Source organism: Onychomys torridus, chromosome 12 (assembly GCF_903995425.1).
Source record: "Onychomys torridus chromosome 12, mOncTor1.1, whole genome shotgun sequence".
NCBI classification, from domain to species: Eukaryota; Metazoa; Chordata; class Mammalia; order Rodentia; family Cricetidae; genus Onychomys; species Onychomys torridus.
This window is the reverse complement of record NC_050454.1, coordinates 15,304,143-15,325,139: the sequence shown is the minus strand read 5'-3', so window position 1 is coordinate 15,325,139 and position 20,997 is coordinate 15,304,143. Positions and strand designations below refer to the sequence as shown.

General features: G+C 46.0%; 1 protein-coding gene across 1 annotated transcript in view; it reads right to left on the bottom strand.

Annotated features, from left to right (window-relative positions):
* Positions 1–20,997, bottom strand: part of Mylk (myosin light chain kinase) — a 250,871-nt gene that overhangs the window by 112,802 nt on the left and 117,072 nt on the right. The window contains exons 4-10 of the mRNA XM_036203911.1: positions 14,992–15,040; positions 14,029–14,188; positions 12,501–12,666; positions 10,329–10,347; positions 8,737–9,242; positions 7,999–8,205; positions 1,366–1,500 (exon numbers count right to left, since the gene is read on the bottom strand). Coding sequence (XP_036059804.1) covers positions 1,366–1,500; positions 7,999–8,205; positions 8,737–9,242; positions 10,329–10,347; positions 12,501–12,666; positions 14,029–14,188; positions 14,992–15,040 — 1,242 coding nt within the window. The remainder of the gene's footprint in view (positions 1–1,365; positions 1,501–7,998; positions 8,206–8,736; positions 9,243–10,328; positions 10,348–12,500; positions 12,667–14,028; positions 14,189–14,991; positions 15,041–20,997) is intronic.

Genomic DNA, 20,997 nt, shown 5'->3' with positions numbered 1-20,997 from the left:
ATATATATTTTAATAAAAAGAATGAAATTTCATGACATGGGGAAATTTCATGAATTTCTTATTTTAGTGCCCACAAATCATTTCCACACCGTCTGCTGTTTTCGTGTCGCAACAGTGGCATTGCATAGTTGTGGCAGAGGAGTATGTCCTGAAACCCTGAAAGGATTTACAGATTGGCTCTCTGGAGGAAATGCTCGCTGACCCTTGTTTAGCTCGGCCCAGTCAAAATGAAATTCTCACTCAGACCCACGACTGGTCCTTATGCTCATATTGAGCTCTCGCTGAAAGTAAGCTGGGTCCTTGCGGTCAGTCCCAGGGCCCCTTGAGAGCTGCCCATGGGTGAGGGGTAGGAGAGAGGGCCCACTCGGTTCTCACCTATCTACCTGAGCTAACTGCTTGGAGAGAGAGTACACACCTCCTCTCACTCAGAGAGCAATTCTGGCAAAGCCTGAGGGAACTACAGTGCATGGAGGCTCACAGCACTGGGTCAGGGCGGTGACACACCTTGGTGATAAGCGATGGGCACTGCCTTTTAAGAAGGCTGTGAAAACTGGCTAAGATTGCAAGCTCTCGGTTCCCATCCTCTAAAGGCAGGTTCCCCGACTCCCCTGTTCTGTGAAGAACCCCTCTCAGCAGGCCTCAGTGCTTTCTCCCAAGCAGCCTCTGCCCATTGAACAGACTGTTCTCAGTCTCCCATACTCTTAAAATGAAAAGGCCCTCAAAAGAAGAGATGGATAAAGGTATTTGGTGATTTTTTTTTTTCAAAGAGCATTGCTTATGCCAAGTGTGGTGGTGCACACCTTTGATCCCAGCACTTAGAAGCAGAGGCAGGTGGATCTCTGTGAGTTCGTGGCCAGCCTGGTCTACAGAGAAAGTTTCAGGACAGCCAGGGCTACATAGAGAGACCCTGTCTTGAAAACCAAACAAGAAAAGTCAAAGAGCTTTACTTCATTATAGAAGTATAACTAACAGCATAAAGAATTACTAGTTTTTAACCTAGACCCACCTGCCACTCAATAAAAGGTCACATTCCTTGACCAAGTTCTGATGTGGGTCACTGGATTATTCATGTGCATGTTCATTTGTTGACTCAACAAACGCTTACTGATGATATCTTAGGAGTCTAATCATAAGAAAAGAAACTGAAATTGCATTTGCGTATCTCTGGGCAGGTACCTCATTACCCACTTTATATATGTGAACTTAGCAGGATCCCCAAAGAGCAGATGAGCTGGGTCAGCTAGTGAGCAGCCGGCCCAGTGCCCACACCTTCTCTTTTCTGTGCTTCTGAGGCACACATGGTTCAGTATGAGAAGAGAGAACTCAAGTCAGGAGGCCAATGGGGCTGGAGCAGGGAGAACTCACCATTGAGCAGCCAAGTGATCCTGGGTACTGGGGTCCCTCGTACAGAGCACCGCAGCACAAAGTCTTGGCCCTCAACGACAACACTGTCCTCCAGGACACTGGAGAATGAAGGGGCCGTCTGTACCAAGTTTGACCCTGTGAAGGCAAACAACAGAAAGACCCTCTCAAATCACAGCTCGCCCACCCAGTGATGGACCACTTATGCCAATCCTTGCACGGCAGACATACCCATTGTCCTGGGCCCTGGGCTTCTTCAACAGTGTACTGTGCCTTGCCTACCTCCACACTTGAGGAGGAAAGGCATCACACGCCTGCAGGCCACTCACTACAACTCACAGGGGTCTTCCAGGGTCACAAAACTGAGGCCTGCCTTCTCTCCTTGTGATGTAGGTCTCTCTCATCTACTTTTGACCTTTGCTATCCTGAGCAGCCTGGGAGTGCCTTCTCCCCCTCTTTCTGGGTCTGACTCCGAGTTCTAGGGTCTCTTCTTTGTTCATGCCATCACCAATTACATGGTCTTATTACATGGTTCAATTAATATCTTATTTGTAGAAACTGTAGACCCACAGTGGGGATATTTCCATTTGAAATTATTTTAATTGTTTTCCCCCCAATTCCAGGACTGAATCACATGACAAAGACGCATATGTATTTTCCAAGTGTGACTTGAGCCCGGTTCTAGGTCAAAGGTCCAGAATGCCTGCGGCACTGCTAGACACACACACTGCCTGCTGAACTCTCAGAGAACTGCCTGCAGAACTTTCAAAGTTCAAAGCCTTCCGCACTGTAGACTGTAGATTGGGGAACACTTTAAAATTCAAAGACCTTAATTAAAAGAAACAGGGACAGATGGTGGCTTCTGAACCAGTCAGGGTATGGTACAGCAGAATCACAGGCCACTCACTCTCTGATGCCACAACCACACTGTCTCCTCTAGACCTTGGGGTAGAAGATGGGTGAGCAGACACACCACAGCAACAGTGCTTCTGGCCAGGCCTAACACGGAGGAAGGGGCAGTTGGTCCAAGGGCTGTAGGAATGCACTATCTACAATCTACACCTTCTCTGAGTCACTGTCAGATTCCCTCCATAGAGACACGCCGTTCAGAGTCACTGACATAATTATGTTCCTAGCCAACTTGGGCTAGAAATATGCTATCTTTTACAAGGCGTGTGACAAGTGACATCATTTTTCCGCACTTCAGTATTCTCTTCTGGAAAATGGGTGTAGCTATAATTACCTATTGAGGCGACTGGGATCATCAAATAAAATAAAGCAAAGGAGAGCATTTGACACACACCTAGTCTACAGAACACTTACATAGAGTCTTTGCCATGCTTGTCAAATGGAAGCTGTGCATGGAAACTCTGCTTGGAGGGGGTAGAGTTTAGTGTAGAAGAGAAGAGAGGCAGAGGAAGAGTTCCCAAGAAGACAGTGACCAAAAAGGAAGAAGCTCCTTTGATGGGGGAAGAGGAAAGACTCAGGGCGGGGTCATCCCTGCTGGCCAAGATCTCCATGGAGATGGAAGGCATAGAAGAGACTTGTGAATAAAGGAAGCAGCCTTCCTGCAGTCAGAGGAAGGAGGAAGGAAAGGGCTGGTGGCAGACACTAAATAACATGCGCGGCACAGACTGTGTCTTGGTAAAGTCTTTGCCCAGAATGAATGGAGGATTTGTAATCTGGAGAGGTTGCGAGATGGCAACACCTTAAGGAGATAGGAGAATGCAATTCACTTCTAGAAAGGCAGAAAAAAAAAAAAAAAAAAAAAAAAAACAACAACAACAACAAAGAACCAACCTCTGCAATCTACTCCATTAAAGCAGAGAGATTGTCATCACAGAGATCCTAGATCGAGCTTTCCAGAATTCTGGATATTGACCAAGGCTTGAGGAAACCAAACTGCAGCCCTCCAAACTCAGCTGGCTCTGGGGAAGGACAGCAGACTCTGTGGTCTTTTAACTCCCCTCCCCTTCACCCCAGCTCTTGGCAGCTTTGAAAACCAGAAGCAACCAGGGAACTTGTGAAAATGAGCTGTTTGGGGGCCAGAGCTCCAGAAAACCACAGCCCCAAGAGAGTCGTCACCACTGCCTGGTTCTGGCAGCAACTTCTGCTCCACCTCCAGCGCCGTCTGCCTTGACCAGATGCAGAGCTTGGGCTGTGTGAACCACTCTATCCCCAAGGTATTTGTGAAAAAGCAATTATTTAACATCCCTGCTACCGAGGCAGCAATATCAGCAAGGGTTAGTAAGAGTCTGACCAATGAAACTTAAAAGGAAAAACTGGGGAAATGTCCACAGCCATGAAACTCTGACGTATCCCCTGGGTCCTAGAAGGTCCCATGCAAGTTCAAGGCAATGTGTACGCTCAAGGAAGCCCTGAGAGGCCCTACTTTCACCTCTGGCTGGTCTGGAGGCTCTCCGCTAGGAGGGAATAATGGCTACGTTGAATTGTAAACGTTTAACAGCAGAAGTGAAGGTTCCCTTAAATACACACAGAATCCCTCATCAAAGGCTGGAAGACACACTGGTTCAAGGCATTTCCTTAATTTATTTGTATCCAACTGTTACTTCAATCACCAAGATGACTAAATGGAGATGTCACTGGACACATGACATGATCTGGTGCTACTGATGTCCCTCAAGGGCCCGTGCATTGGGTCCTCAACTTTTGGGGACATGGTGGACACTGTTGGAGAGGTCTAGTGGGTGGAAGTTAGGCCATTGAGTGGTCCTTTTGGGGGACATTGGAATTCTGGTTCTTCATCTCTTGCTTTACTCCCTGGTTTCCATGAGCTGGGGAGCCTTCTCCATCACACACTTCCTGGTGGCTTGGTCACCCTAGAGTCAAAAGGGGTGGAGCCAGCTGACTGTGGACTAAAACCTCAAACTGTGAGCCAAAAAATCCTTTCCTCCTTTAGGTCAATTTATATCAGGAATTTGATCACAGGGAAAGAAAGCTAACACATCCAGACTTTGCAGAATAGAAGGAAACAATTAAAAATCATACATTTATTAAAGAACTTATATCCCAAATATATAAAGGAACTCTTAAAACTCCACCACCACAACAAAATGACCCAATTAAAAAACGAACAAATGGGTTGGGGATTTAACTCAGTGGTAGAGCGCTTGCCTAGCAAGTGTAAGGCCCTGGGTTCAATCCTCAGCTCAAAAAAACCAAAAACCAAAAACCAAAAAAAAAAAAAAAAGCAAAGATTTTTTTCCACTAGATTTCTGTAAAGAAGATATGCAAACATCTAAAAAGCACATGAAATTACATTCAATGTTAGTCATCCGAGAAATGTAAGTCGAAGTCCCAGAGGGACAATGATAGAAAAGGGAAATACAGAAGGTAAGGTGTTGGTGAGGATGTTGGAACACTTGCACACTGCTGGTGGAACAGGATGGTGACACCACTAGAGAGAACAGCCTGCTGGTTCCTCAGAGGGAAACACAACCCAACAGTTCCACGGACACTGGAAAGCACCTGCACACAATGCTCACAGAGAGCCCCACCCCTAGAAGAGCTAATGGCTGCAAAGGGAGGGAGGGTCAGTTTTCTCCAGGGATTCTCACTCCTATGTGGTCCTCCTTAAACACACGTGCCTACAGGTAATGCTAACTGGACTAAGTGAGTGTGTGTGTGTGCAGTAGCGTGCATGTGTGCGTGTGTGCGTGTGTGTGTGTGTGTGTGTGTGTGTGTGTACACGCAAGTGTAAAGCAATAATAATTATAGAAGAATACAGAGGGGTGATGGGATACATAGGGGGAACTGGAGCGGGAGAAGGTGGGGTGCAAATGTGTAAATGAAGTGTACTCATGTAAGGAAAATTTAAGAAAATTAAAGTAAAAAATGCCTGAGAAGCAGAAATACACCCAACATTCCTCTACTGATGACTGGACAAACACAAGTTGATCCAGTCAGTGGAATGTTATTCAGCTACAAAGGTGAATAAAGTGCTGGTACAAGTTGCCACACAACAAAGATGAAACCTGGAAATGGTCTTCTTGGGTTTTTGTTTTGTTTTGTTTGTATGTTTTGTTTTGTTGTTTGAGACAGGGTTTCTCTGTGTAACAGCCCAAGCTGTCCTGAGTCTCGCTCTGTAGACCAGGCTGGCTTTGAACTCATAGGGATCCACCTGGCTCTGCCTCCCAAGTACTGGGATTAAAGGTGGGCGTCACCACCGACCGGCTACATTCTTCTAAGACAAAGAAGCCATTCATAAAACCCTCCAACATTATATGATTCCATTGATACAAAATGTTCAGAATGGACAAATCCACAGAGACAGAAAATAAATAATGGGGTTTGGGGGTAGGGCCATGGGAACAGCAATGTCTGATGATTTGTAGGATTTTGGAGTGATTGTCTAAATGATGGTAGTGATGGGCATACAATTCTGAGAATGGGTTAAAAAATCAGTGAATTACAAACTCCCAAGGGTGACTTTTATGTTATATGAATTATGTCTCAAAATTGCCTACCACACAAACCAACAACAATAACAAAATGATAGAGGGTTGGTAAGAGACAAACTACCCCAAGATGTTAAATAAGAAAAAAAAAATTGTTTTCCCTAAGATGTAGATAAATTCAGAGCAGGCAAAGCCGGAGGAGAATTTAGGCTCTGCAGACATCCCATCCACCTTCGGCAGCCCTGAAGACACACATCTACCCCCTAACAAGACATGGAGCCTGGACTGGCTGATGAAGTAAGAGCTCCTAGGCCTGACATCACTGCCCATCTCCAAAACGAACAGATAACATTCCTTGTAAAGAAATTCACCAGCGCGGTAAAATCCCAGTCAAGAGGCAAGTAAAGGAGCTGGAGAGCTGGCTCAGCAGTTAAGAACACCGGCTGCTCTCCCAGAGGACCTGGGTTCGGTCTCCAGTACCAAGGACGGATGGCTCACACCTGCGTGTAACTAGTTCCAGAGGCTCCTGACACCCTCTTCTACGAGTGATTTCCTGTGGAGATTTTAGAATCACACCAAAGGAGACAGAGTCATGCAGTGAATCCCTGTGTACCTCTCACTCACTTCCATTTTTATCGACCAATATTGTTTTGTTGGTATTCTTGCCTATGCTGCCCAAATGTCAAGTATTTTTAGGGCAAATATAAGAAATCATATCATTTCATTAGAGAATTCGTTAAGAAGAAACCTTGAGACCATCATCACAACCTCAAATAGCACCATGTATCAATGCCTACATTTGTCTGATCTCTCACAAAAACTTAACTGTTTTAGTCAGAATTGTACAAAGCCTTCAAACTATCAATATTGATATGATTTATACCTTTTAATCTAATCATTTTGTTCTCTCTCTCCCTTCCACTTTCCTTGTAATTCAGTTGTTAAAGTAACCTGGCAAAGGTTGCTGGTCCTGTAGAACTCCCACTTGGTGTATTCTACTCCTAGGCTTTTTATTTAATAGGTTTATCAAAGGTTTGACGTGGACCTAGGGCCCACAATCGCGTGTTATGCATTTAAAAGGGAATTTTTGTAATTAAATTTATTTAGCCGGGTGGTGGTGTAATCCCAGCACTCGGGAGGCAGAGGCAGGTGGATCTCTGTGAGTTCAAGGCCAGCCTGGTCTACAGAGCGAGTTCCAGGACAGGCTCCAAAGCTACAGAGAAACCCTGTCTCGAAAAACAAAACAAAACAAAACAAAACAAATTTATTTGGTGTGTGTGTGCGTCTGTGTGCATGTGTGCACATGTACAGTGCACACGGCCTAGCAAGGGTGTGGGAGGTGCTTCTCTCCTTCCATAGTGTGTATCCCGAGGATTGAACTCAGGTCGTCAGCCTTGGCAACAAGCCCCTCCGCCCACTGAGTCCTCTCAGCAGGGAGAAATTGTATAGAAAAACAAATGGAAACACAGACTGGCTGACTAACGCCCTTCCTCTCTCTTCTTTTGTTCTGGCGCTAGAGATCAAAACCCAGAAGTCGTGCAAGCTACAGGGGCACTCTAGGGCTGAGCTGCGTGTCCAGCTCATCATGGCTTCTCTGTAACAGTGGGACAGTGACCACAACAGAAACAGTCAACAAAACAGGAAGATGCCAGATTTATCCATGTCGACTCTCACAACAGTCTATGGCTACTAGAAATCATGCCTTCAAAACTATTAAACAGTATAGAAAGAGGTTTGCGTTCTGTGAGTGAATTGGGATAGAAAGCAGGATTCAAGCGAGCACACGCTGATTTTGTTTAAAAGACATTAAAATGTTTATTTTGGAGCCAGGAGATTATATATCGCTTAAATCCCGCACAACGGACATGCATTGACTCTATAACCAGACACTGAGTAAACATAAAAGGCGTGGCACCCCATCCTCTCGCATTTCTTTAAGCCTGTATATTTAGTGAATGCTCATTCTCTGTGGTTAGAGCTGAGTCATGGCACTACTTGGGCAGCTGAGGAACCTAAAAAAACGTAACTGTCAACTGGCCTTGGCATGGACTGGGGAACGTCTGTGTTGAGGTGACTACAATAAACATCTATTGAAGAACTGGGGGGTGGGAGCAGTGACTTCTCCCTTGGTCTGTGGGTGAGGATGATAGCTGCAGTGTAGGGTGTGGAGCTGCAGGACCTGAACTGCCTGAATCATCGGATGGGGGGAGGTACTCACGTTCCACCAGGAGGGTCCAACTGCAGGACACATGGCCAAGGATATTGGATGCTGTACAGCTGTACCTCCCACTGTCCCTCATCCGGGCTCTCCGTAGGCAGAGGTAATGGGATGCACCGTCTTCATAAATCTCAATAACGCCTTCTCGTCTCCTCACAGGGAGACCTTCCAGGAACCAGGCCACTTCAGGCTTTGGTATCCCTGAAACTACAGGGCCATGTGTGGAACAGGTGCCCTCAGGGAGCACTGTGTGCTTATAAGCTGGGGGTAGGGAGAGACTGGCGGGAGGGAAGGACTCAGGCTAGGTGGGAACTGATTTCCTACTTCAAAGCCTGCCTCTTCTCCTGGGATCCTGCACTCGCTGAGATCCTGTGAGACTCAGGATCCTGAGACAGGGGACAGCAGGGATGATGGGCCAATTCTCCAGGGGAGACAGAAACTGGGAAAGGAGGACAGAGAAGAAGGGGCCTGCAGTGGGTTTGTGATGGTGGATATGCTGAGGGGTGAGTTAGAGCCTAGGACCAATGATCTATTTCATAAGAAGTCACGGGCAACTTCGAGAGAGCTTTAGAGACTGAGCATTTCCTAAAGAGAAGACCCTGGAAAGTAGCTTCCTGGGGGGCCTCGTTTAAAGGGATGCATAGATATGGGAGGTGCAGGCTGATGTGTGTTGAAGAAAAGGAAGAGCCATCAAGGGGCTACCTTTTGGGAACCAGCACCTTAAGCAGCTCTACTCACCCTCACAGATGAACTTGACTGTTTGATCTTCAGTGACTTCTTGGCTTTGGGGCTGACTCTCAAATTTGGGGAATGTTGACTCCCTTTGGCTCTCTAGGGAGATGTTCCTGGTACCAAACTTGTTCCCAACTGGGCCTCCCAGGCCACACTGCCTGGCGGGGAGTGTGGCTTGCTGAGGGGCAGCCAGACTTTTCCTCTCTTCCCCAGGAGAGAAGGTCCTGAAGCCTGGTTCTCTTGCTTCTGGCTGGACTTTCGCAGCCTGCAGGGTAATGGTGCTGGAAGTCTTCTGCAGGACAGAGGACTGCAGGACCTTTCTGGGAGAACCCTCACACAGCTTCAGCTTGGGCTCCTGCAGGGACCTCAGGTGGCTGTTTGTGGCCCAGGCTGCGGAGACATTCCTCTGGGGACTTGAACAACTCTCACTTTTGGCCACAGTCTCTGGGTCCTTGGAGACTCCATTGGTCGCCTCCTTCCGGATGTCTGGACTGGGGGCCTTGGTTGCTCTCCTGTATGACAACGAGGGCCAGGAGGGGTGAGGGAAGCAGGGGCAGCATGGTCATCCGGTTACTTGCAAACGTTACTCACCATGGTAGAGATGTCAAGTATCACAAAGCCTACAGATGAAGGTAACAGCAAAGTATTGCGGCTTGCTCTGTGTCCCACGTCAGAGCTCAGGGGCCCCCAATGGTCTCCCCTGTCCTTTGCTTCCAACCATAGCCCTATGCATTGATACTTGTCCTTTCCCTGGGGCTCTGGAGTTCAAACCAATCACAGGCTTCCCTTGCTCACAAAGTCCCTCTCTGGTCCAATTCTAAGTAGCCTCTGCAGTCAGTCTTTTAAAGACATCCCCTGAGTTACACCACTGAAGCCCAGGAAGGTTTCAGCCTTCTACTCTCCTAAGGATAAAGCCAAGCATCACAGTGGCACAGAGCCCCGGCTGCCTCTTGCCGCAACAGCCACCGACCTACAGGCTACCACAGCCACGTGGGGCTTATTTGGGCCTCACAGGCCTCCCCTCAGGCTTTCCCAGCTCTGCTCCTTGGAACGCGTCCTCCTGAGCTTTTGTTACCTGTTGCACGTTGCAGGTCTGACTGAGTTCAAATGGGGACTTTTCAGAAAGGGCATTCTCAACCCCGGTAACTGCAACTGGTATCTCTCTATTCTTCCTTGGAGACCACAGTTGTCATTTTATATGTGGGGCAGTGTAAAGCCCTTCTCTGCAGTGGATGGCCTGCTTCCCCTGTGCGCTGACATCCACTCTGTGCCTCACGTCCAGAAAGGAAGGAAGCAACCATGACTGCATACCAGAGGACGGGGTGGATTCTGGCCTGGGGCAGTCTGCTTTAGAAGACGCTGAGGTGGTGCTGAGGCACCAGGCCCTCCAGGAATTTTCATGCTGATTTTGGAGACTCTCGTCAAACCAGACAGCAAATGACCACAAGAGGACAAAGCGAAGCACCCACAAATAAAGCGACCCCCAATCCTCGCCTCCTACACAATGACTTGGAAAATTCAGGGCACTTCCCCACTGTTGCTCCCCGTGCGGAGTATTTTAAGATGAAGAACGTAACAGTTATGAAGAGAAGACATACCTAGTGGCATTGTCCAAACCTGGAAGAGGGCAGAAAGACAGTGGATTAGTTCATACGCCGCAGAGCAGGGACAATGCTAAGGTGACATTGTTTTCATTTGTTGAAGAGCTTCCCTGCTTGGGGCTTGGGGCAGGGTGAGAAATCTTTCTCACACTAGGAACATTTCCTGGGCTTCCTAACAGGTGCTGGGGCCTGAGGACTCGGACTCCCTTCCCTCCCGCCACCAAACGGAGGGAGGCAAAACCAACAGACAGGCAAATCATGGAATAAAGCCTCCAACAGAAGTGCCAAACCCCAATGCTTTAGCCTTCACAACTGCACGTGTGCGCACACGCACGCAACGCATGCACACATGCGCGCAACGCAGATGCACACCCCAAAAAGTCCACTTTGGAAAGATAAATGCTTTAGAAACACACAAAGGAAGTGACATTTTATTCTCCCAGGAAGTACACAATATATTCTTTTCTTACCAAGTCTGTCTGGTGCTTTTTAAATTTCATCATGGAAAATTCCAAAATATATACTAGTAGGAAGGTGGACATTACATGATGAGGAAAGAACATTTCACCAGCCCTGTCTACCTATCTATCCATCCATCTATCTACCACTTTTTGTCTTAGTCTGTTTGCTTCGTTTTGGATACTTTCAAACAGATCCCAGCAGTGTATCATTTTGTCATTAAGTGCATTAGGAGGGAGTGGCTTTTAAATCCTGACCCACAGGGATGGGCCAAGTCACATTCTTTGATCAGGACTGGGGTTTCTTGTTTTAATTGTATTGGGTGGAACAGAAAATACCAGTGCACATGGTACGCAGAATGTGTCAGGGTGGCTCCATGAAACCTGTTTCAGTTAAATAGGTTTAAACACACAAGTTTCTTTCTGTGGACGGCAGAAACACTTCAATCAAAATAAAGAGATGATAGATAGATAGACAGATAGATGATAGACAGATATGATAGACAGATAGATGATAGACAGATATGATAGACAGATAGATGATAGATAGATATGATAGACAGATAGATGATAGATAGGTAGATAGACAGATAGATATGAGAGATAGAGGATAGATAGATAGATAGATAGATAGATAGATAGATAGATAGATAGATAGATATGATAGACAGATAGATGATAGGTAGATAGACAGATAGATATGATAGATAGAGGATAGATAGACAGATAGATAGATAGACAGATAGACAGATAGATAGATAGACAGATAGATAGATATGATAGACAGATAGATGATAGATATGATAGGTAGATAAGTAGATAGATAGATAGATAGATAGATAGATAGATAGATAGATAGATAGATAGATTAGATAGATTAGATAGATAGACAGACAGATGATAGGTAGTTAGATGGATGGATAGATAGGCAGGCAGACAGACAAAGCAAGAAGGCATAGTTTCTGAGGAAAGGGAGGAGATACAAAAGGGAAAAACCAGAGGCGGAAGTGGGGAAGAAAGGAGGAGGAAGGTGGCGAGGTCCCCTCCCTTCCTGATTTCTGTGACCAGTGCAATCTGAGCCCGGGGGTTTGCCAGACTCCCCGGAGCATGCTCGGGCTTCCCCAGGCTGGACTGGGGGAAGGCAAGAGAACTGTAAGCAGGCTATTCAGAGAGGTTGCAAAGGAAGAACGGACAGAAGCTGAGGATGAAAGCCAGGCAGAGGAGCTACTGTTGACAAGTCCAGGCTGGTGAGGAGGGTAGAAAAAGTTAAGTTGAGGGAGCATCTTGTCAGGTCTAAGAAACTCAGGACAAATGATCATACCCTGGAGCGGTCACGTTGTCAGTTTATACACATCTGATTTGCGGGACGGAAGGGACAAGTTAGATGTCAGGCAGGAACGATCGGCAGAGCACCAGCAACACTTACTCTTCCAATAGTCAGAGATAGGAGAAAGCTTCCCGAGTTAGGAAAAAGGACAGGAGACACAGGGCACGACCATTATGAAGGGGACAGACAGCTCATAGCATCTTCCTCTAGGCCTGCTCTGTGCCGCTAGCCCATGCCTTTTCTTCTGCTTGGAAACTTTATCACTGAAGATGCACGGTTATGTTAGTGTGCCACATGTATAGACACAAGAGACAGAAGGAGTCACTTCCTCTAGGAGGGTCCCAGCACCAGAAAAGGGTCCCTCTGCATCAGTCCCCTCAGTACCTGGGATGGAGAGTTCTGCTGACATGGAAGCTTTCCCCGACCCGTTCACCACCATGCATGTGTACACGCCCATGTCATCCCGAGTGACCTCATAGATTTCCAGGATCTGCATACCATTCTTCTCTGACATAGACACACGAGCACTTGGCTGCAATGGGACGTTTTCCTGTAAGTGGCAAGAGAGGAGCCTGGTTACAGGAGTCTGCTCTCTTTCAGCCCCGTTATCCCGTCCTCCACCAGTCCTATGGAATGGACACCAGGGCTTGGGTACACAGCACCTGGTCTGTGGTCTCCGGACAGTCGTCATAGTGATGGCTAGTTTGTTTGTCAACTTGACCCGAGCTGGAGTCATTTGAGAAGAGGGAACCACCTCAAGTGAGAAAACAGCCCCGTCAGACTGGCCTGTGGACAAGTCTGTGGGACATTTTCTTGATGGATGATTGGTGTGGAAGGGCCCAGCCCACCACGGGCCATGCTGTCCTTGGGCAGGTGGTCCTGGTGTGTATGAAAAGCCAAACTAAGCAAGCTAGAGAGAGCAAGGCAGGGATGAGCCAGGACTTGTACTTCAGCTCCCGCCTCCAGGCTTCCTGCTCTGACTTCTCAGTCACAGACTGGGATGTGGAAGCGTAAGTCACATAATAAACTCTTCAAGACGCTCTTGGTCATGTTGTTTCACCCAGCAACGGAAAAGACTAAGACAATCACTACTTGAGTACTCAGCCCTGAGGCCTTTGCACAGGCTTGGAGCCAACGTGTGGAAGGAAACGGTTTCAAAAAGACCTGCGTTTCTTGGAAGGAAGGGGTATGGAAAGGCATTCTATACTGCTCATTTCAGTTTGTCTTTGCCTCCTTTTTTTTTTTTTTTTTTTCTGAGGATGAGTTTAGAAGAATCAAGAGACAGGTAAAAGGAGCCCTACCATTCATTATACTCAAGAGTTTCTTCTCTGAAAAAAAAAAAAAAAATCATCTGTTCTCTCTCTGGCTTTGACCCCACCTGTTCCGGACATCTCTTAATGACCTGCTCCATCCCCATCTTTCTCACCGCCTGGCACCACTGTCTCCTTTGCCTCTCTTCCCTTTGCCCAGTTCTGAACTGTTTGCAAAGCACTTCCCTGTGGAGTGTCCACTCACTTGCCAAGGCATTATTCCTATCTCAAAGATAAAGAGACTGGGTTCCAAGAGAGCAGGTGACTTGTCTAGCATCACATGCTTCGTGAACCACAGAGCTGTTGCCTGAAAACCAGCACCCCAACTCAATTTCTTCTCCTGAGATGCCTGGTCTGTCTTCACACAACGGCTTTATGCTGTTTTGTGAGTGTGAGGATAAGAGGTCCATGTAACAGCAGGGGAACAATTGAATAGAAATGTCACTATCACACCTACTGAGAGCCTTGGAGAAATGGGGTTGAAAACAGCCTAGGGTTGACACAGAAGGAACCAACTGGAAAGCCAGATTCCCACCAGTCCCAGGGTTTTGAGATCTCTGGCTTCCTGGCCAGGGTCAGAGTCTGGACAGACAAAACCTCACCTTGAGCCAGGTGACCTGTGGTGGAGGCCGGCCAGTGATCTTGCAGGAGAATCGCCCCATCTGCCCTTCTTTGACCACAGCTCGGCCCAACTTGGTGGCAAACTTTGGTGGGCACTCGCCCCAGATGCTAGGACGAGTCTCCCCTGCTGGGGATGAAAATCTGTCCCCAGAAGAAATCAACAGAGAATCCAAACTTAAGACAGGGTAGCAGTTCAATTCTTCCACTCCTGCCTGCCACTTAAACTGTGGTCAGAAACCATTTAAGAGTTGTTTCCCCAACTCTATACCTCAAACACATTGTCTTGTCTCCTCTGGGAAAATCAGCGGCACTAGAACATAGAACCTCTACCACATGAACATGCTACTGTGTGGAATCTACTGGTCTCCCCTAAACCTGAGTTCTACTGAGTTCTGGCCCCAAACCTGTATTCTGGACAGTAGGCCAAGAGCACGCTGGTTGTATGCAGATTCCAGGGCTGAATCATGAAAACCTCCAGAAAGATCCTTTGCTTTGGCCCAGTATTCTGCCTAGGTACAGAGGCTCCAGGAGATGGAGCCACAAAACAGAGGAAGCTCCTTGAAGAGAATGTGGAAGCTCTCACACATTCAACGACATCTGTATTGAACGTCCCTTTGTTGAGAAATAAGTTTGAGCCACTGAGATCTGGAGCTTGTCTGTGACAGAAGGTATTGCTAATGCTTCTTCTAATACTCATTTGAATTTTATATCCATCATTATCGTGATTGTTGGAATCCTCTGAAGACCATAGACATAGTCCTCCACTTCCTTAGTATTTAGTAGCTGGGACAAAGGTGCTACCTGCAGAGGCTGCTGGGTCAGAAGAAGCTGGGGAAATGATATACAATGTCCCACTAGGACTTATGTGCTAGACCCTATGCTAGTCAAGTCAGCAGGAAAAGCCAACCCAGCCCTTATTCTAGCTTGAACATTCCAGAACTTACCCTGAGGCTTTGGAAACAGCAGGCTGACCATGCTTCTTCATAAGATTCCCTGCAAGTAACAAACAGAGAGAAGGCTAAAGAGTCAGCATTGCACCCACCAGTGTTGGCCATGAGTCATGCAGATTCAACAACAGAAGGTGGGGCTCTGATGGGAGCAGTGACCTTGATGAGCACATGCCGACTCCCTGTGGCATCAGGTTAGTGCTTCACAAATAATGGAACGTGGACCCTTGCTATAACTGAATAAATCTGGTAATACATTATTCTTCCATCTTTTTAATTTTTTTAAAAAAATTATGTATTGTTATTTTGTGTTTATGAGTACTTGCCTGTGTGCATGCATATATGTGCACATCAGGTGCCTGCCTAGTGCCCGCAGAAGCCAGATGAAGGTGTTGGATCTCATGGAATTGGAGTTACAGATGGTTGTGAGCCACCATGTAGGTGCTGGGAACTGAACCTGGGTCCTCTGGAAGAACTCTTAACTGTTGTACCATCTCCCCAGCCCTCTTCCTACATGTTTTCAATGGGCAAGAAAAATGAAATCAGAGAAGCCACATGTGTAAAGTCACAGAACCTAGAATGGTTCAGGAATTTATCAGGTCTCTCAGATTCTGGAATATCAACCTCTCTGCTGAGTTGTGAGGTATTGCTATGGACTTTCTACTGTGAGAGTTACCTGTAGAGATCCAGGATCTTTCCAGAACATAAGCCAGTTTAAGGGAGGGAAGGAGATGACCGTGTACATCTCTTACCATGTCTATCATGATGGGTATAATCAAGACTCTGTTCTTCCACAGAAGGCTGAGCCAACAGCAACAGGCAGAAATGGAACAGGGAAGAGCCACCATGGAGCCACACCTCCCCTGAATCAGTAGCACTGCCCCACACAGCAAGGTGCTTTCATTCTGGGTATCACCAGTGCTAGCTGAGAAGTTAGTACAGCCAGTGCCACTGCGCCTGGGTGAGCCGCTGACAGACCAGGCAGGAAACAGTTAAGCAGCAAGCCTAGAGAGACCAGGTGGGTGCCCTTTACCCAGCTGCTGCAGCTGGGGAGGGAATATATAATGTGACCAGGAAATAACTCTGCTGTAACATAATTATACAACAGTGTTGTTTTTGAGTTAGGAGAAGGAGGAGGAAAGGGCATTTTTGAGATAGCCATCACGCTGGAAGTTGGGTTGTTTTTTTTTTTTTTCTACCATAAGCTGTGAACGTGGATAAAGGCCTCCCTAAGGCCCACAGGGAAGGCTCATTCGTTCTCATATGAGCAAATGTCTGCGGAGGGGAATTTACAGGGCATTTATTGGAAAATGGTGGATCTCCTTATTCTCTCTTATCAATTTCACTTACATGACAGTGCAGGAATGAACTCAAGGGTAAAGGCTAAACATTACAGTGAACCTTTCCCCAGACACGTCCACCTTGAGATTTCAACAGAACATCAGTGAGATGAGATCGACCACAAACGCTTACATCACATTCAAGTTGTGACACCGTGGATCACGATCACTGTTGATGCATTTTTGTTTACTATGACCACAGAGTGAGCAGAGTCTGCCATCACCTTCTCTAGTCAAGGTTAAACGAAACTTTAAGTTGATCAAAAGAGAGACAAGTTTTGAAAGGACCTGGCAGACATGTACAGTTAAGATGCTGGGCCCCTTCCATGCTGTTGGAAGAAGTACAAACAGAAAATCTTTATTAATAGCAGTTGTTTGGGGGTGGTAGGGTAGTCAATAATTTTAGCTATATTTTACTTTCAATAATATTAGCTATATTTTTAAAATGTATAAATATAATGGTTAAAAAAAAATAAAAGGAAACACAATGTAGTCCCTCCTTCTCCTGAAGAAGAGAAAGGGAAAATGAAATCTGGCATCCAAACAGAGAGTCAAAGCATCTTGTACATGCTCCATACAACAGCATCGTGCTAAGATTCACACCACCTATCATTTACGGCACTTATCGATGCTAACATATCACCCATTAGATCTTCTGTGTAAGTAGATAAACAAAACACAGTTTATTCATGCAATGAAATATTATCTAGCCATAAAAAGGAATGAAGTACTGACACACTGCAGTCTGAATGAGCCTTGAAAAGTATGTGACGTGAAGAAGCTTACACAAAAGGCACATACTTTATGGCTTCATTTCTAAAAAATGTTCTGAACAGGCAAATCCACAGAGAAAAGAAAGTGGTAGGCAGCTGCCAGGGCCACGAGGCATGGGATTTCCATTTGTGATCATGACAAAGTCCTAGAACTGGGTGGTGGTAGCAGCTGTGCAAGCTGAGGGCGCACTGATGACACAGGAGCACTCCAGTGCATGCTGGGAGTGTACCGATGACACGGTACACTGCTGATCGCTTCAGGGCACTTCAGGGCACACTATGGTAAAATGTTGAAAAGGGTCAATATTACATGCTTTTTACCACAATAAAAAAATAGATGGAGAATTAAAAAAAAAATTCTTCAGAGCTAGACATCTTAATCTGAAAAACAAAACAAGCAAAAGATGTGGCATTTTCCCACCGAATAACAAATGTTTACAGGTGCTTCTCTGTCAGAGCAAGGGCGATTTACAGTATGATTTAAAGGCAATGCACAAACGGTCATCTAAAAGTGGACCTGAGGAATGCTTGTGTCAATGTGCGTTCATACCAGAGAGCTTACAACACAAGAGAGAATTCGGGCCAAGATAACTAACAGGGTCTCTTCAGCATGGGGAGAATTCAAGTTATAAATAGTCAGATAAGGAAAAAACTAATTTTACCAAAGTATGAAAAGCTGGCAGGATAGTAAGGCTATGGTGGAAAAATAAGTGGAAAGGAGATTAAGGTAGAATGCCAGAGATGGAGGGGCAGATCAAGAGAACTGGTGAGGGCTGGAACAGTTTGCGAGGGAGAGACGGAGACACTGGAGGTATTTTAACCACTCATCTTAGATTTTTCAAGGACAGGATAAAGGGATGCTGGTAGGTCTTAGGAGTGAAAAGTTCAACAGAGGAGGGTCTAAGAGAAAACCTGGTGCTTTTCATCAAAAGATGTAAGAAGAATGGATGGAAACAGAACACCGGGATCCAAAAGTGAATGGTGTGGTCAAGAGGCTCCCCAGAGTGTGTGGCAACACCATTCATCACCCAAACAGGACTCCCAGCACCAAGAGACATGATTAATAATCATGCCAGGGCAACAAGAGCAAACCCCGCCTGCTCCAGGTGAACCAGAAATAGCCAACCTACTTAGCCATCTTCAAAGTGGTTTTTACAGAAGGCTTAAAATAGTGCTTCTCCACTCTATTAGAACAAATCCCACCTTCATCACACACATTAAGTCGTGCCCGGGCCACCCTGAATTGAAGTTCATGGCTAATTGGCCATGTATATGGTTTCAGAAATTCATGTAAAGCCTTAATTAAAGCAAGATGACACAGAGCCGGCCATAATCCTCTGTATCACGGTATGTAATTGTTCTCCTGGAACACGCCAGAGGATAATGAGGTGATCAGATGTTTGCAGAACTTGTAAAGTATGCTTGGACTTTAAAAATGAATGAGCAAAAATCATACCATCAAGCAGTACAGGAAAAGGAGGAGAGAGGTGGATAAGAGAATAAACTGTTTTAGTATAAGAGAGCAGACACATTATATTAGAGGGAAAAAAAAGCATAAAACTCCTTAAAAGGGCTGGGCAGTGGTGGTGCATGCCTTCAATCCCAGCACTCGGGAGGCAGAGGCGGGCGGATCTCTGTGAGTTCGAGGCCAGCCTGGACTACAGAGTGAGTTCTAGGATATCCAGAGCTGTTACACAGAGAAACCTTGTCCTGGAAAACCAACAAATAAACACAACAACAACAAACAACAACAAAAAGCCTTAAAAGGCAACACAGCAAGGCAAGTTAAGGAAAAACCATATGGAGAAAAGAGAAAAAAGACCTCAAGTGTGATGTCAAAACAATTCTGATTTATGCTACAGAATCAAGTAGGAAAAGGTTATCAGAGAAACCTTATCTATGTCTTAAACTCCCACCATGCTTTGCAACAAACACACCCTCAGTGAGGGACATAAGAAAGGAAAGTGACTCTATCTGTAACTCTATCTGTAACTCTATCTGTAACTCCAAACTAACATCACTATGCCACCTTTCAAACCACAAATTCGTCATAGTACTCCCAACCTTTTTTTGTTTGTTTTTTTCAAGACAGTTTCTCTGTGTAGTTTTGGTGCCTGGGCTCTGTAGTACCAGGCTGGCCTCAAACTCACAGAGATCCGCCTGGCTCTGCCTCCCGAGTGCTGGGATTAAAGATGTGCACCACCACCGCCCAACTTTTAAAGACAGGTGAAGAGACAGAAAACCTAATGAGACATGAGTATCTCATGTGTCTCCTTAATTTAATACTACTTGGTTCCAGCTCTGTCAAGTTTCGGGTCTCCTCTGGTCTATATGCTATGTGCAAGCACATATATGTACAATACTTATATATGTACATGTGTACATGGCTATATTTCATTTAGTAGAAAATGTGCATAAAATAAATTCTGCAATAATTTTTAAGCTATTACTTTGAGACTTCTATCTACATACTGGTAATTTCCTCAATTATTCAGTTAGTTTTCACAACTTAAGAAATTCTGGGGTTGGGGATTTAGCCTAGCAAGATTAAGGCCCTGGGTTTGGTCCTCAGCTCTGGAAAAAAAAAAATTCTGGGTATTATTAAGGACCATAGTACCACTGGCTTAAATGTTTCTGGAGTATTGTTCTAGCAAGATCATAGAGAAGAGGGGGAAGATCCTTTCCATGAAGAACATACTGTATTCCTGGTACTTTCCCACTAAATGTCCAGAAGTTTCCCTGACCACTGGGAAGAGAAAAGGGGCCTTGTGAATGCCATACTCTCTCCCTAGGGGGTGTGGTGCTGTTTCAACTTGGAGCCAGTGGTGGCTTTACTACTGGAGAAATGTCTGGGATTTGATTGACTGGCTGATCACACGTGATACTTAAGAAAAGGGGAGTGGGGTTGGGTGAAACTAGAGGGTGGTGAACTGTTCCATGTGGATGTTTTTGCAGTAATACGGTCTCCTCTGTTCTCTTTGAAGCACTCTGCCTTTCTCTTGAAGCCTGAGCTGAGGGCTTGGGCGAGCACTTAACTGGCTCCCAAGGGAGGCAGCCTGGTCAGCGCTCTCCATGAGAGCTCTTGGCACCTTGAGAGAACTGGAAAGTCTATGGGCTGGAGACATTAATGAGAGCTAAATCACACCCACAGGGAGGGCCTCACTGACTGTGAATCACAGGATTCCAAGGGGGCGGGTGTTAAAAATCTGGCGTGCACTTTCTTTTTTTCTTTTTGAGCTGAGGATCGAACCCAGGGCCTTGCGCTTGCTAGGCAAGTACTCTACCACTGAGCTAAATCCCCCAACCCCTGGTGTGCACTTTTAATAGGTATTTTAAATAGTGGTGTGGACACCGGGGCGAGAACCACTCGGTCAGGGAGACCACTGGGAATTTTTGCCACAGGCAAGTGATCACGATAGCAACCCGGACCTGGAAAGAAAGGGACAGATCTGTGTAGGAGGTGACCTAGCAGGACCTGGTGACATCTGATATAAGGATGGAGAGTATTTGGGAATGACTGAGGTTTTCCAGCTGCCCCATTTTCTAAGGAGATATGGATTGTCTTCATGGTCCCATGGATGTCGTAGCTATAAATATTAAGGCGTCTCTGCAGGGGGATTCCTCCTGTGGTATAAACCAAGCGTTTTCTACGCAACTGTCCATTCTGCAGTCTCTTCCCTGCTGCAGGACACTCTGGCTGGTACATACACACGTGCATTGTTCTCAGTGGTGGATACGTGCCTTCCTGGAAGCCAAAGGTCATCTACAGAGCCAGCCTTTCAAGGGTCCTGTTTGAGGCTCCAGGAAATCAAAAGTGCTGAATAATTCTTCCTCAAGGGATTGGAATAAAATACACACCTCTTAGAATAAAAACTATTTCTTGGTCATTT